The 16,226-nt window shown below is 50.2% G+C and overlaps 1 protein-coding gene across 1 annotated transcript in view; it reads left to right on the top strand.

Moving 5' to 3' along the window:
* The window catches only part of DDX31 (DEAD-box helicase 31), a 46,900-nt gene extending 31,172 nt beyond the window's left edge, over positions 1–15,728 (top strand). The window contains 4 exon segments of the mRNA XM_047700105.1: positions 2,368–2,418; positions 4,021–4,160; positions 9,268–9,347; positions 15,617–15,728. Of these exon segments, the coding sequence (XP_047556061.1) occupies positions 2,368–2,418; positions 4,021–4,160; positions 9,268–9,307 (231 nt within the window). The 3' untranslated portion in view covers positions 9,308–9,347; positions 15,617–15,728.
* Positions 15,729–16,226: the final 498 nt, after the last annotated feature.

The raw sequence follows: 16,226 nt of genomic DNA, 5'->3' as shown, positions 1-16,226 counted from the left end.
ATCTTTTTTAAAAAAAAAGTTTAATATTTAATTTCTTAGGTATGATGCCGGTACTGTGCTTGTGAGGAAGAAGGTCCTTTCACTTAGGAGGTAACATGCTACAGTAGTTAGGGATAAAACATCAGTGGTATTTGCAACTTTCTTTCGAAGGGCTCAGAAGAATATGTGCGTAGAGAAAAAGAAAGTGGATGTGCACAGACTAGGGGTTGCTGGATGTGGATGAAGGATTCATGGGAGCTCATCGTACTATTCTTCCAACTTTGGGGTTTAAATTTTTCTAGATAAAAACTTGGGAGGAAATAATGGGCAAATAATACAGGAAAACACAAAGAGAACCATGAAAACCACCACAGTCCTTCTACCCAGAGACAGCCGCAGGGGATAGTTCCGGCGAGCCTCCTTCCGGCCATGGGCCCCCTGGCCATCTCTCCGTTCCTCTCTCCATTTATCCATCTACGCATCTAATGTCTTGTGTTCTGGTACCCTCCTCTTTTTTTTCTTTGGATTTTTTTCTGGAAGAAACAAGGCTGTTCATGCTTTAAAATACTCCACGTTCCAGATTTGACTTCTTGTTGGGCCAACGTCCTCCTCCCTCCCCCACACTTCCTGTGGACTAGGAGTTGGGGCTCCGTACCTGGTTAGATTTGCTCTGGTTTTTGGCACGAATACCCCACAGGCAGCACCGCGTCCTTCCTGTGGCACGACAGCTCGTTGCCTCTCCAGTGATGTCAAATTGTTTACGTCGTTTCACCGTCAAAATTACTAAAGTCCCTTCAAGGAAGTCCGGCTTCCACCCTTGTCTGCCGCCCCCAGTCCTGTCCCCGACAGGTAACGTTCTGTGAGCTTTTGGCTTTTCTCCTCCGTTATTTCTTTTCAAAATGTGAGCAGATACATTTGTATTTCCCTCATTTCTCACACAAAGGCCTACTCTGCACACCAGAGTAGATGGTAGCGATTCTCCGTTTCTGTACACTGGTGCCTCGCTCCTGTCTCAGCCGTGGGACACGCTGCTGCAAGGGGTCAGTGGGACGGTCTTTCAGTCCTCCCGTCTCCGGCCAGACGCTGGGGCTTTTCCACACCTGCAATTACAGATTTTGCCAAAATGAGCAGCTTCATGCATGCAGTGTGCTGTATTTTTGAAGTGTATTTGGGATGGAGTCCTAGAAGTGAGATCGCACCTGGGTCAGGGGGCAAGTGCAAATGTAGTTTCGCTGGGTCCTGCCGGACTTCCCACGGGAGGGTTTTAGATGATTTTGCGTTCCCACCGAGAGCTAATGAGGGATGCAGCATCTTTTTCGATGAAGGAATAGCACAATACGGCCTTGGAAAAGTAAAGTGGACCTGGATTTGAGGGCTGCCTCTGCTTCTTAGTTGTGTATCTCTGGACAGATTACCGCATCTGTCCGAACCTTGGTTTCCCGTCCGTCAGGTGGGAGGGGTCGTCTTGCTGCAGAGTCACTGGGAAGAGCCTCCCGGTAGTACAGTGAAGCACTCGCGCTGCCGGTGCGGAGTCAGCACTCAGGACGCGCCGACTGCGGGTAACCGTGTTGGGACTGTCGTGCTTGGACACGAATGCCCCGCATCAGCTTGTCCCTAACCACCGGAAGATACCTGTTCTTCAGTCCCTGCCAGAAAGGTCAGGCAGACGCTCAAGAGCAGAGAGCCTGTGCTCCTTGGGTGGCAACGAGCTGAGAGAAAAAATACATCTCCTTTGCTTTTACAATGTTCGTGTCTGGTTAAGTAAGTCTTTGGCTGGTGTTGTGATGTAACTGGCGGAAGAGGTGGGATGTTACTTGGTCTCTGCTGCTCTCCGAGGCTGAGCAGTCCTCAGTAAGACTTTGCAACTCCCCTCCACAAGGGAATACCTCGGGGTGACCTTCCACACGTTCCAAAGCCATGTCGCTGTCAGGCGTTGCCGATTGGTAAGGGGCGGGGGAAAGAACCCACGAAAGCATTGATTGTAGAGTGGTTCTTCAGAGCAAATGTGAAAGTAATAATACATGCTAGAAGTTTCCAGAGTTCTTACGTGACACAACTGACCGTGACTCCAGTTCTCGGACTAATAATTTATGTTCTAATAGAGTGAGTGGTGATGCCTGACCAACAGGTTCTGGAGAACTTACCCCCGAGTTCGAATTTCGAGCACAGATGGACTTCAGTGGGTCTCTGAGGTTGTATGCCACTGTGTGCGTGTGCGTGTGTGCGTGTGTGTGTGCGCGCGTGTGTGCGCGCGTGTGTACATACACCCGCCTGTGCACCCTGGGGGGTGGTGAGCCCTCATCGTTTGCATTAGATTATCAGAGGGATCCGTGGCCCAAAAACGGTTCAGAAACGCAGTCCTGAGTCGCGCTCTTTTCCGTTTTGCAGGATGTTGCAGCTCGGGGCTTAGATCTCCCTCAAGTCACGTGGATTGTTCAGGTAATTTTTTAGTTGTTAAGGTGTGAGCTCAAGGCGGGAATACATGATTGCGAATAGATGCGTTGGCTTTAAGTGGAGTAATTATTATTAGCCTCTTGGGTGTTGCCCTGGTAACCAGGCAGCAGCCAGCCTTCTCTGCTCATTGCTCCTGGGAGCGTTCCCGAACCCAGCCAGCCCACCCCGCCGCTGCAGGGAGCCAGCCAGACTGAGCAGTCGTGGGAGGGAGGGGCGGGCTGCCCTGCTCCCAGACTAATGCGTGTCACACGCAAAGTTCCAGCAACGTGAGAATAACAGGAATTACCAGGGCCCTTGGGACGTCTCATTGTGTCCAGAAGGAGATGACTCAGCTGTCCTGAGAGCCGTGTCCATGTACATTGACCTGCAGGGGGCAATTAAGTCCCTGACAGCGTCTTACACGTACCTCTAGCCTTAGACGCTTTGCCAGAGGGTACAGGTGTTAGCACTAGAGTCTAGTGGTTTCAGTCCTGTTTTTTCTTTTCGTTAGTCTGCAGAATGGTATTTTTATGCCCTTCTGTGGGGGCCAGAGGACACGTGCCCCATTTGCGTGAGTCATGGTTTATTCACATTTTAGTGGAATTGCATGCCTGTCACCGGCTGGGAAGTCTGATCTGCTTGCTGCCTCCGGCCGCCCTTCCGCTGGAGGCGTTGTGTCTGCTTTCCTGATGGCCGCAGAGCAAAGTAAAGATAAAAAGGCAGGATAATTTCAATATGGGGGGCAGGAGGTGGACAGGAAATTGCTCATTCAGAGCTTTTCTGTATCGTGAGATTGATTAGATCCAGGCGGCCCCCCCCCCCCCCATATAGTGTAGCCCTTTCGGGCCTCGGTCTTTGAATCGTGTCGCAGCAAGAACAAAAAGGAAGGGTGGTTCGATGGTCAATTGCTTTTCATGGTGACGAAGTTAACGCCCTAGAGAATCGGAAATAACGTGTTCTGCCCAGTTGGAGTTTGCCTTGTCCCTCAAGTCAGGAATGCCATCCTTAGGAGCAGGAGCAAGTCCCTGTGGGAAGGGACCCGGCCTCTCAGCTGCCCCACAGCTCCGTGCCTTTGGGGTTGGGTGGAAGTGCAGTGAGGTGGCACGGACCAGCTCCCGGCGGCCCGGCCACGGGGTGAACTCTGATCCGAGCAGCCGGCCCCTTCCTCCTGACCCCGTCCAGTCCTCTGTGGCCTCTGCCCACTGCTGTGTCTGCCACGGAAGCAGGCCAAGGTCACGCGGCCGTCCTGCAGAAGGGTGCCCCGCCTGCCTTGGACTTCACCTTGCACGGTCACCACGGTGAAAAGATGCAGATAGGAAAGTGAAGAGACCTGTGGAGAAGTAAAATTACAAAGGAGATACTGGGACAGGAAGGCGGCTCGCTCGTCGGAAACTTGGCCGCTGTTCACGTTTGCGCATCAGAGCCTCGTTATTTCCAGTGAAGTTGGGGGTTTCAGGGTTGAGTGACTTCCCCTTGGGATTGCGTGAGGGTAACCATAGCACCGGGGTTTAATTCTTGGGATACCTGCAGACAGGTGAGGGGTATCGCACTTCCAATCAACGGCAATCCCTTGATCTGTGAATGCTTCATTTTTGTTACCCTTTTTAGTACAACGCGCCATCGTCACCTGCTGAATACATCCACCGGATCGGGAGAACCGCCCGGATTGGCTGCCGTGGGAGCAGCCTGCTCATTTTGGCTCCTTCGGAGGCAGAATATGTCAACTCGTTGGCTTCTCACAAAATCAAGTGAGTCAGAAACCTGAACGGGTTTCGGCTGATCTCACCTAATTAACTTTCTGTCGCCTTTACAGTGGATGGGCCTTGTAAGCTGACGGAGAGCCATTAACCCTTGTGATCCCTAAATGAGTCCCAGAATAGCCAGTGGCAAACACCAAAACCCTTCATCCCGTCCGTCAGCACATGACAATTTCCGTTGTGTTGCCAGACTGTGTCACGGAGCGATCTGTTGCGCTTGGTTTTTCTGTAAGTGAGAGGTCTGTGTTTCATTCCCCTTTCTGTCAGGAACGTGTGCACGGCCCTCACAGCCAGTCGCTTGAAGACCTTCCTTATTCACAGTTTTTATTTTTACGCTCAACATTTTGTACGTTTAAAGGGGATTTGTCTTTGAAAAAAGTAGTATTTTTGACTCATCACACAGCACCCCCTCCCCCAGGAAAATAAACGCAGGGAGGAAACATTTTTGGGACAGCCCAGACGCGCGCGCCCCTTCACAGCCCGGGCTGTGCGGCCACCGTCTCGTGCACAGCCGCCACACTGAGCGAGGCCCCGCTCCCGCCCTGGCCCGCCAGCTCGACGACCGCGGGAAGGGCAGTCGGGGCTTCCAGCAGACCCTGACCTCGCCCAGGAAGGACAAGCGAAACAGAGATGGAGAAGAGTGTCTCAGCCTGGCCGGGAGCGAGTAAGTCACCTGCATCACAGAAGTGAGCGTTTCGTCGAGTTTTCTATACAACCTCCGGCGGCTGAAGTAACAGGCCCTGAGAATAGGCTGCTGAAGGCGTGCGGTTTTCACGCCGTCGACTTGCAAGCGTTTCTTCTGCTCACACGTAGCACGGTGATGTGGAAAGTGTTTCTGGAGGCACAGAAGAGTCCTGTGTGTGTGCCCAGGAGGGTGGGACACGATTCCTGCTGTGCCCAGACGCCTGCCCGCCTGCTGCTGGGAACCGCCATGACGCTGGCACCCGAGGACCTTGCCTGGTGGCGCTTCGCCTTGCCCAGTCCGGTGTTTCAGGAGAAGCACCGAGTAAATGATGAGGTCTTCTCTCTCTCAAGTATAGGGCTGGCAGAATCCCGGCATTCTGCATCTGGACTGAGATTTCCAGACAGGTGGCATGGAACCTGGTCTGGGGACCAAGTGCAGGCCACCCGCACGGAGAGCTGCCTGTGACCGTCCCCACCAACCTGCCGTAGTCCCCACCTGCAGAGCTGTCCCTTTCCCTGTCTCTCTCAGCACCTGCAGAGAAAGTCGTCCTCCCTCCCTCCTTGCACCCGGGCCGACTCCGCAGCACTCTGCTGTCTCGGGGTTGCTCGTGGGAACAACTGTGGGCTGGGGCTTCCTCAGAAAATGTGCCTGCGCACACCCTTCAGTGGTAGGGAGGCAGGACCCCACTTCTGATGAACCTGGTGGCGATTTTGAGTGGGTTCAACTAATCCCGGCTTGGGTTTTCCTGTCCTTTAATATCTTAAAACAATTTCACTTTGAAAGAGTGGTTTCTGTTGGTTTCGGGAAGACTGCAGATTCTAGCTCCCTTGTAAGAGGAATGCTGACCGTCAGTTCAATCCCCTCTCACCGAGAGCTTCCTCTCCAGCTGGTTTCCCAGGCCTTTGAGCGGGGGGCTGGCCGTCCTTTTTGTGCGTGCTTTCAGGCCCGAGGACAGCCCTCCACTGGGCAGCTGGACCCCGGAAACACCGAGGAGTGGAATGAAAACCCACGGACATAGCCCCTTCTCCCATTTTCCCTTACCGCGTCCTCACAGGCTGGGAACCTGTCACGGCACTGCGACTGTCTTCCTCGGGCACGGGAACTTGTCGACCTCCAGAAAGTGTTTTCAGAGCCGGGTGTCAGCATCCGAGGGCGAATTTGTCGTCACTGCACCCTGGCGGTCTTTTACCCTCAGCTGCCTTCCCCCACCTTCTGTTCCAGACCTACGGGTTCGTGTTCTCCACTCCTTCCTGTCCTCAGCTCCTGGGTGTTCTCCTGGGCTCGTTCCCTGGGACCCGATAAGCTCAGAAAAGTGGGTGCCCATGTCATGAAGTCAGGCGATAATTGTCCAGGCCCACAGCATGCGCCTGGGTGCCTCTGCCTCTCTGCTCTCAAGCTGCCTTTGATAAACGCGTTCAGGCTGATGGCTCTGAAAGGCTCAAACGTAAACCTAAATTCGAAAGGGGAAAATAATAGCACCAGCCTGGATATTAGTGAGCCACGTGTATTTTAAAGCTACAAGAAGTACACTCGTTCTCTGTGACCGTCTCTGGGAAAAACTGTGCCAGCGGTATTCTGGGGGATCCAGCACAGCCGTGTGCCCATTCCGGATAAGCACCGATCCAGGGGGTTGAGTGTTTGGGCTTGCAGGGGAAGCTCAGAAAGTTCAAGACAGAAGTACCCAGAGGAAGAGGATGGGGTCTTTTGTGGAGAGACCATCCATTCCCGCGGGAAAGAGTCCTTTTCATTTCTGGCCTGAAAATGCCCCCACTGAACTTTGTGCCCCTCATCCACTGACTGCTCTGTGGGCCTGATGTAATCAACACCCCCCCCTGCCCGAAATACTAGTCAGAGTTACGCTGTAGCCTTGGCTCCTGCTTCTTGATTTCTGAGGAAGGGCTGGATGTTGGGCATCTTGACTTAACGCAAAAAAATTACATGTAAGAAGACCTGATTACAAAGTGTGCCATGGAAGGAAGCAGACTTGAGCATTTTTGGAATACAAAAGGTACACTGCTAAATAGTAAAAAGAAAAAAAGAAAAATGGAGAAGAAAGGTATGTGTGTGTGTGTGTTTTTGCCTCAGAACCTGGGAGCCAGGCAGCAGGATGCTGGGACGGCTGATGAATTAGAGTGGAGATTCAGGAAGGCAGGCTGAGGCTCACGGCAGCAAGGGCCATCACAGCAAGTTGCCACCTGCCTTCGTACACCGCACACTGTGGAACTCGCCCTGACAGTGTAATTTAGCAGCTGGGGCAAGAGACAGGCGCCCTGGGCCGTTGCCACCTCTGTCTAGATGCCCAGGACTTTGTTTCTGCATCCTTCTGACTTCGTGGTGTTGGCCAACTTCTTCCCTGTTTTCCGCTTCTCCTTTAAACGTGTTTCTAATGAAAGTCATCATTGGTTTATTAAAATGTAAATGCTTCATCAAAACGTGTATTTCTTAGATCAGGCACGAGACAGTTCCTGAATTTATTTTTCTGTCTCTTTTCCTATTAAGGCAGGTAATCAGATCTGTTGATAGAACCATAAACAAGCAGAACCATAAACAAGCTTCTGTTCCTCAGAAGCAGCGATTTCTTAGAATAGGAGGGAGGCCCTTTTAAAACTGTAAGTCACTCCAGTCCGTTGTCCGCTCCCGCTCACTCACGGTGGACACACACGTGGACACACACAGCAGGGCCGGGCCCCGGCCGCAGGTGCAGCGCCACCTCCTTTCAAGACTCGCGGCCTCGGTGGTGTGTTGTAGTTCTTTGTATCCCCGACTCTGAATGACCTTACTCGTTGTTTCCTTCTCCCTGCTTCCAGAGCTCACCCCCAAGTCCTTAGTTCCTTTTACTTTTTCCTTTTTTTTCCCCTCAAGAAAAGAAGTGACGAATAGAGGCAGGTCCCGCTAGGTAAAGAGAAAGAGAGGCCTGGCCGTGTTTTCCACCTTTGTATTTCAGGCATGAGCAAGAAGCAAGCTCGCAGCCACAGCTTTGCTCCTCTCACATGAAAAACAGATTTTTCATGAAATCATGATCCCTTTCCCCCAAACTGCTACCCTCACCTGCCTGCTCTGCCTTCTTCCGCCGGTTGAACTCCTCCTGCTGTAAAAAGATTTCACTATCCGTAGGCCTGCGAGCTGGCAGCGGAGAGAATGTGGAGGGGCGGGGGCCGGGGGTGTTCGGAGGAGCCGTGACACATTTCAGGTAAATCGCTGTCAGAGACGTGACATTTTCATTCATAGCTTTGTCAGAATAACCTTTGGGGGAAAGGCGGGGGTTGTCTTCTCCCACGTGAGAAGTTGCCATTCATGTATTAATTTGCTGTTACATTAAAAAAAAAAGAAAAGAAAAGAAACAACATACAAGGAAATCATTTATCTTTTTATGATCTGTTTTTCTCCCCAGAACTCCTCCTTCCCTTTTTTTTTTCTTTCCCCTCCCTGAGAAGTATGTGTTCAGCAGCTCCCGCTTCTTCCTCAGCCCTAATACCTGAATCTGTGCGCACCGCCCGAGCCTCCATGCCGTGGAGGACGCGGAGGCTTCGCCATCCCGCCACGAGGCAGGGTGGGCCTCCTCGCCTGGCTCAGGGTGGCTTCTGCTCACAGCAGAAGCCCAAACTGTGATCTCCGCTGTTTGTCCACAGCTCTGGGTCTGTCAGAGGTCATTTGTCCTCCATCCCTAATAATTAAGAGGTGAGAAGGTAGACGCCCTTCTGGGTGGAGGAGAAGAAAGCTCTGGTGCTGGGTGCTGGGGTCACTGCTCAGCCTTCCCTGAGGAGCTGATCCCAGCGGTTAAGGACCTTTGGCCACCTAGACACACCCCTGCCTTTTTTTAAAGTTTAAAACTAAAGAGACTATCAGAAATGTTTTTTTTTAATTTCTTCTTCTCCCCAAGTCAAGGTAGTCTAGAAATAAACAGGCCTCCGTGTTGAGACGTATTAAGAAACAGTGACGCGGGGCGCCTGGGGCCTCAGCGGCTTCAACCTCTGCCTTCGGCTCGGGTCATGATCTCAGGGTCCTGGGATGGAGCCCCGCATCGGGCTCTCTGCTCCGCAGGGAGCCTGCTTCCCCCTCCCTCTCTGCCTGTCTCTCTGCCTACTTGTGACTTCTTTCTGTCAAATAAATAAATAAAATCTTTAAAAAAAAAATAATAATGGCATGATCCCTACAGAGGAGAGTCTAAATGTAGGCTGTTTGCAAGTCAGCAGAGAAGATGGAGAGTGTTGGAAGTATGACCCCACCTGTCCCTGACATGTCACAGAGGTCCCTTCATTCCAAACTCCTTCTGAAGGCTCAGGAAACTATTTCCTGTAAACGTGTAGCTTCTGCTTTATATCCAATTAGCTGGAGAACAGGCCATTTTTATGCATCAGATTCCAGGTGTTGAGAGAACAGAAAGTTTACCTTGATGTGCTCTTCCCTTCACAGCGTTTCTGAGATGAAGATGGAAGAGATTTGTCTGTTCTGACAAGGGATGACTGTTCAAACGGGGCCGGTACGGAAGCCAGGTGAGTTTCTTACTTATTGTACTTGTGAACAGACGTCACTCGTTTCTTGATTTGGGGTGATGGAGACTGTGTGAGTGAGATAGTTCGTTCCTCTGTCAAGCAGGCATCGAAGGGACCATGAACGTTAAGGGAGCCCAAACCTTGATATTGTGGTTTTCTCTCTCTTTGCCTCCGGATGCGTTTGCTGGTCTCATCCGGTTAATGGGCTGCCATCCATTCCGGAAGTCTGCCGGGCCGCAGCAGGCTTCCCCAAAAGGAGGGCTCCTTCTGGCCTAGAGTGAGTTTGGGGCAGGGTTACATGCTCAGCCCTGGTGGTCCCTGTCCAGATTATCAGCAAGGACAACTGACGGGACCCATCAGCCCAAGATGACATGGAAGAACTAGGTCTCTCTGTGTCTCCTTTCAGACACACTTAGTTCATCCATTTTTTAGTGTGGGTGCCACACTCCGAAGAGGAGTAACATTGAGATTTAGGGAGAAAAATCTGTGTTATCCAGGCAGTTCCACGGAGAGACCCAGGGCATCCTTCCCTGCTGCTTCTCTGCGGCTGCTGTTCCCCACCCCACCCCACCCATGCCCAGGACGTCACAGACACGTGTGTCTAATGTTGCCGAATGCAGTTTTGTCTGTGAAATATTAATTATTTGAATATTTTTCATTTGTTTTTTAAGCCTAAGGATAGACTGGAAAATTAGAGCCAAGTAGATGAGGGGTAAGAGTTTCTTTTGTGTGTCAAGAGGCGTCTTTATTTGGATCGATCTTCTCCCTGAGGCTGGGACCCAGTTTGACAGGCCTTGACTTCAGTCCTCTTGTTCCAGAGAGAACCTGAGGAAATGTATCCTAGTAAAGGCAGAGGGACACAGTCCAAGCACGTGTCCTGGGCCCTGCCGCACTCTTCACACACTCGGTCCCATTGACTCCTGCCGGCAACCCCGGCAGGCGGGTGCTCTTGTCCCACGTCCTAGGTGAGTGGACAGGGCCTGGAGCGAGGGGTGAGGGGACGTCCGCAGGGGCAGCCTGACTTCAGAGCACGTGGTCGGCCCGCTGTGGCAGCATGCTTCCCTTACCGTTTCTGAGACCGAGGCAGCACAGCTAGACGGCTGTTCAGTCGGGTGACGTTAGCCATCGTCGTCATTGGGGTGAGACTTGGTCAGTGAGCACCACCGCACCAGAGAACCCTGCAAGCGAGAGAAGCAGTTAAGCAAGACCTCATCGATCAACAGTTGCTTTAAGCGGTATTTCATCAGGAAACATCCCACAGTGATCGTTTGTTGTCGGGGGAGCGGACCAGTCAAAAAACAGACTCTCATTGGTCCTGGCACACTTCTTCTGCAGCTGCTTCTAGGTTGGGTTTTCTCATGTTCCCCTGGACGCTTCATTACAGGCGCGGGACAGCATGGGGGAGGCAGGGAGCCGTTCCTACAGCCAGCGTAGTGGAGAGGTTAAGGGCACGGCCTCGGGGTCGGATTCCTAATCCCTGTTCCCAGCTCCGTGGCTCTGGGCAAGGACTAGCGCCTCCTAAGTATTAGTGTCTTCGTACGTCACGTTCGTATTCTCGTGAGGAGATCGGAGGATTGAGTGAGAAAGAACCTAAAGACCCTAACACAGTTCTGAAGGGTGTCCGTCATCATCGTTGTCAGTCAGTGGCAGATGCGGGATTCAGAGTTCAGACTAGGTGACACGAAGCCTGGGGCTTTCTGCTGTGTCACCTGCAACATTAGCATCTGTCAGCTCCCCAGAAATAAGAGCAACCGTAAAGCCACAGAAGGAGACGGTGAAGGCGTCTCATCTTTACTTAAACTTCCTGGGACCGGCTCTGGTGTTGGTGTTTGTCCCTGAACCGGGCACACACCAGTTCTGTCCAGGGAGCTGATCATCAAGTGCTTCTGTGGATGGGACGCACGTTCCCCCCCCAGGGGGCAGGGCAGCCGCAGTGCCCTCTGCTCTTCCAGGAGCGAGCCATGCCGTTCCTCCACCTGCGCCCTCCCGTGCCTCGTGCGCTGATGCCTCCCCACCCACCACTCCCAACCCTATAAGTCCCTTCCTGGGCATGAGGCCAGCCTTGAAGCCATGCTGGGGCCCCATGGCAGGCAGACTTGGGTTTGAGTCCCTGCCTCACAGCTGGTGGTTCTGCAGCCTGGGACAGGTTGTCATCTCTGCGGCCTCAGTGTTTCCATCAGTAAGCTGAGAACACAGTTGCCCATCTTGAAGGTTCCTATGAGGTTGACCTAAAATTCAGCAGGAAACACTCCATGCACTTCTGGGCCATGTCGGTTTGTCCCAGCCCCAAGCTCCTGCCTTGATGGAGGGGGACAAATAGCATATTTTCATATTTTTAAGGTGTGGTGGACTTCATTTTTAAAAAGAAAAAAACACTTAGAGCACCTGGGTGGCTCAGTCAGGGAAGCATTTGCCTTCAGCTCAGGTCATGATCTCAGGGTCCCAGAATTGAGTCCCACATCAGGCTCCTTGCTCGCGGGGAATCTGCTTCTCCCTCTGCCTTACCCCACCCCGCCCCGCCCCTGCACCTTCTGTGTGCTTGCTTGCTCTCTCTCTCTCTCAAATAAATAAACAAAATCTTTTGAAAAAAGAAAAAGGGCCCAGCAAAGTTGGGTTTCACTGACACCAAAATAACTGGTTAGCTTAGAATACTAATCATACTAGGTCCCATGTGTCCCACTGATGCAAACCTGGTTTGTTTAACCACAGTTAACTTGGATTCAGAAGCCAAAGAGAAACTAAATGAAGTTGACTGTATTCCTAATTATCACGCAGATCTACAGCCTGGAAGAGGGGTTTACGTGTGTGATCCATGTGAATAGTAAGATGAATAAAGTGGATGCTAGGTACAACTTGTAGTTCCATTTCTCATAGGAAATACAGTATGTTTTAATTGCTGTTCGCAGTCTGGACAGTTGTGTCTAGCACATGAACCAGCATCAGACAGATAAATGTGAGCTCAGTAAACAGGCCTTTTACACACGTAGCCAGACGCCTTATTATAAGGCCCTCTTCTCCTCGCTCGGTTGAAGTCCATTGTAAATGTCCCTTTGGCACATACATTTTTGGGCTTCTGTGAACAGAAAGAGAGTGAGTGAAGCATCTGTAAAATGTATATTTCATATTTAGGTGTATGAAATATATATGGCTACGTCTGGGTGTGCGAATGCTCACCCACCTACAAAGAGAATAAATTTGATCTTTCAACTTTACTGGGAAGCATACGGAAGGTTCTAGGGAAGCGTGAGGGTGAAACTCCACTTGGCATCAGGTGATTAAAACAAAACCGTTCCGTTTAGTTTTAAAAATACCTTAGAATTTAGCAATATCAAGATGTGCTTACCAAAAAAAGAAGAAAAAAAGCCACGCTCCCCCCACCACTGCTACCACCTACAACTTTATACAACAGGGAAAAAAAAAAAAAAAACGCAGCCCGAGTATCTTCAGCTCCTCTGTTGCCTCTTGATAGGTGTGAAATTTTTCATCTTCAAAGTATGCACACAATCCAAACATGTTTTTTCTACGAGTTTTTTTTGTTCTATGAAACATGCCTGTAAACGGATCTTAACAAAAAAACTGGGCCGTGGAAGATATTAAAATGAGATCAGCAGCCCCTTCCGTCAGTCCCTTTGATCGTCTCTTCTCTCTGGGATCAGTAGGGCTTTATGGACGAAGGAATCCTGAGTGTGGACCGTTGGAACTGTGTTTTCCTAAGCTAGCCCTGGTCCACTAGTTGTCAGTTAGCACCATTAACCAGCACTGGGTCTGTGTGTCTTTGAGGGGTGGGCGCGCCGGTCCCGCAGGGCACTCGGGCGCCCTCCGGGCTTTGACCCACTCTCATTACGGCAGCATTTTCCCTGTCTGGGACCAAGCTGGTGCTGCGTGCATGGCTCTGCCCCTGTCTTCAGTTTAAATTTAGACTGTCCTCCTCGGAAGACAACTGAGAAACACCTCATTCTCAAGAGGGGTAATTTTAAAATAAAGTATTTCTGGAAGTGGGGGTAGAGAGAGAAAGACATGCTTTTTCCTGAGTATATTATGTTTTCTGCATTAACTTTTCCTCATATTTCCCTAAAACTGACCTCCTCATTTCAAATGCGTGAACCTAGTATTATCGCCTTTTTTCTACCTATTTCACTTGTACACACACATTATATATGTGTGTGTATGTAATTTTTTTTTTTTTTTTTTTGGTTGGGAAGAAAAGATGCCTCATTTTGAAACCTAAAGGGGGAATAAGAAAAGCCCTTTGTAATATATTGCCATATTATCACTAAATCCCCTGACAGTTGTGACACAGAAGCAAGTCACCTGTCACTTAAGCTTGAGGTCTCTTTAATTTTCTCCTGGAATTCGCACCAGGCTGTCTTTAATTTGAGGCCTTTATTGGAATTCTGAAACCTCTCTGCCTCCCTGGCTCTCAGATCTATTCTGAGAGCTGTTACAGAATGTATACAATAACCAACAGAGGGATTCGAGCGGGCTGGAGCTCTGTTTATCTAACACTCTAGAGGGATTTTTGTGCTCATTCGGTCCTGGCTGCCCGGCTTTCAATATCGCTTTGACAACCATTCTGCCCTTCTCATTAATTTTAAACAGTTAAAACACAGGAAAAAGAGGAAAAAGTTTTCATTATTAAAGTGCTTTACTTTTTAATAACAGAGGATTCTGTCCGCCAGGGGAAAGGGCATCCTCGCTAATTTCACATTCATATTAAAAAAAAACACAAGGAAGGTGACAGTTGCATTGCTGAGGTGGCTTAACGAAAGGAGGGCAGCAAAAAAGAAAAAAAAAGTTTGCATTTCACATCAGTTAAGAGGGTAAAAAAAAAAATCCTTGTTAATGACAATAGCAAATGTCCACTTTCATAACACCACCCCTGAGTGACTTTTCTCTTGACATTTGAGTGGATAAAACCCTTAGGGGACCATGTACTGTGAAATCAGCTAGACTGTCATCAACCAAACAGGTAGCAGGAGTGATTTGATGAAGCTAAAAACATTTTCAGGTTGTTAAAGTCTCTATTAATACAGAGAGGGATGTGGACCCAAAGAATGAGGCTTTTTCTTCTCTCCCCTTTGTTCTTCCTCTGGCAGCTTTTAAAAGGGAAAGAGACTCTGAGCCTAGGTCAGGCTCCAGACACAGGTGTGGACACCCTGTCTTCTGCGGGGTTAAGGGAAGCGGGGACTGGGGCTCACACTGTCTCCTGGTGACCCACGTGGGCAGTGGTTGTTGGTACAGGAGAGACTGGGTAGCATCTCTGAGAGCATCGATGTCTGGGGGAGGCATATTAGCCAAGTTGAGTTTGGAGAATCTGGGTTCTTTGGATCTCAGATTCACGTTCAGTAGAAAGCACCCGTGTTTTCAGACATAGGAAACGGGTACCTAGCTGGCTCAGTTGGAAGAGTGTGTGACCCTTGATCTCAGGGTTGCGAGTTCGGGCCCCACATTGGGCTTTGAGCTTACTTTAGGGGGAAAAAAGGGATATAGGAAACAACACTCAGTTTTAGGGGGATATAAGGAAAGGAAATCTTTTCTCTGGGATTTTTGAAGAATGAAAAGGATATGAGTTTTTATTAACGTTTTCTGTCTGTAGAACCTGAGTGCGTACAGATGTCACGTTTGCTACGGAGATAGTGTGGTTTTCTCTGAATGTGGTGTGAAGGAGCCCCCCCCACACTCCGTGACAGGACCCTGGCGCCCAGCACTGTGGTCCCGGGCTGAAAGAGTGGATCTGAAGCACTACAAGTCTGTGCCTCCCCAGGAATGAGGGAGCATGCTCTGAAATTCAAGGACAGGCTCAGTGTCAGGCAGGCCCCTGTGGGGCCCTCTTAAAGAGAAGGTCCCATTGTTCCTCTGAGGAGCTTGAGGGAAGGGGAAGGGGAAGATTTAAGGCCTCCGTAGGACACACAAGTCGTGTGAAACCTGCCTGTGTTCAGTGATGTTTTAAATGCCCAGATTGGACTTGGAAAATTCCAGAGTGTCTCCAGTGGGCATTCATTTTGAACAAGAGGCCAGGAGGACGAGTAAGTAAGTAAACAGGTAAATAAATAGACCCAATCTTCTCCCTCACAAAGCCATCTTCATCTCTGCTTGACTTTAACATCCTTATAGCTCCCGTTTTTCCTCTAGTAATATTGAAAGGATTACCCTTGTTGGCCCCTCAGTGGTTACCGGGTGATTTTACTGTTATTAAATCTATTATAAAGTGCTTCATTATTCCTGACTCTGACTCTGTCTCTTGTTTAACCCTTCCACCACCCTCCCAGAAATCCCGTGCTGCCGGCCCCCAGGAAATCCGAGAGCGAGCCACAGTCCTGCAGACGGTATTTGAAGATTACGTGCACTCCAGTGAGAGGAGGGTCTCCTGGGCAAAGAAAGGTCGGTGGATTTCGTAGGTGCTCGTGGACGGACAGCCCCCAGGACACCGTCCTACCTCCACCCGCAGACCCCCGACAGGCCAAGAGGCCAACTGGGGGTCTCTGCTCTCCAACAAAAGCCTTCGGCCTCCTTTGTTCCATAGGATCTAGAAGCAGGCACAGAAGGCTTTAAAGCGATATTAAATGCTAATTTCATCCTTCCCCATGTTTCACACAAATGAGGCTTTATCTTGGCTTACATAGGACGAGAACTTTGACCCAGTGACTTGGATCTCAGGGATCCATTTTTGTGTTTCTTTGAAAACTGGATAGATGAGACGTGACATGTCAGCAGAGACGGTTGTAGGCATGGAAATTGGAGATGAAGGTAAGGACCAGAAGCATCAGATCTGAGCAGTCTTGGTTTGGTCATACAAAGGAGGATGAGAGAGAACAGTACCGAGGGAAGGCCTAGACCTTGAACCCAATTCTTAGGGAATTTCCAGGAGAGCTAGGTGTT

Source organism: Lutra lutra, chromosome 13 (assembly GCF_902655055.1).
Source record: "Lutra lutra chromosome 13, mLutLut1.2, whole genome shotgun sequence".
In the NCBI taxonomy this organism is placed as follows: Eukaryota; Metazoa; Chordata; class Mammalia; order Carnivora; family Mustelidae; genus Lutra; species Lutra lutra.
The sequence above is the reverse complement of the archived record's forward strand: the minus strand, read 5'-3'. Positions and strand labels throughout refer to the sequence as shown.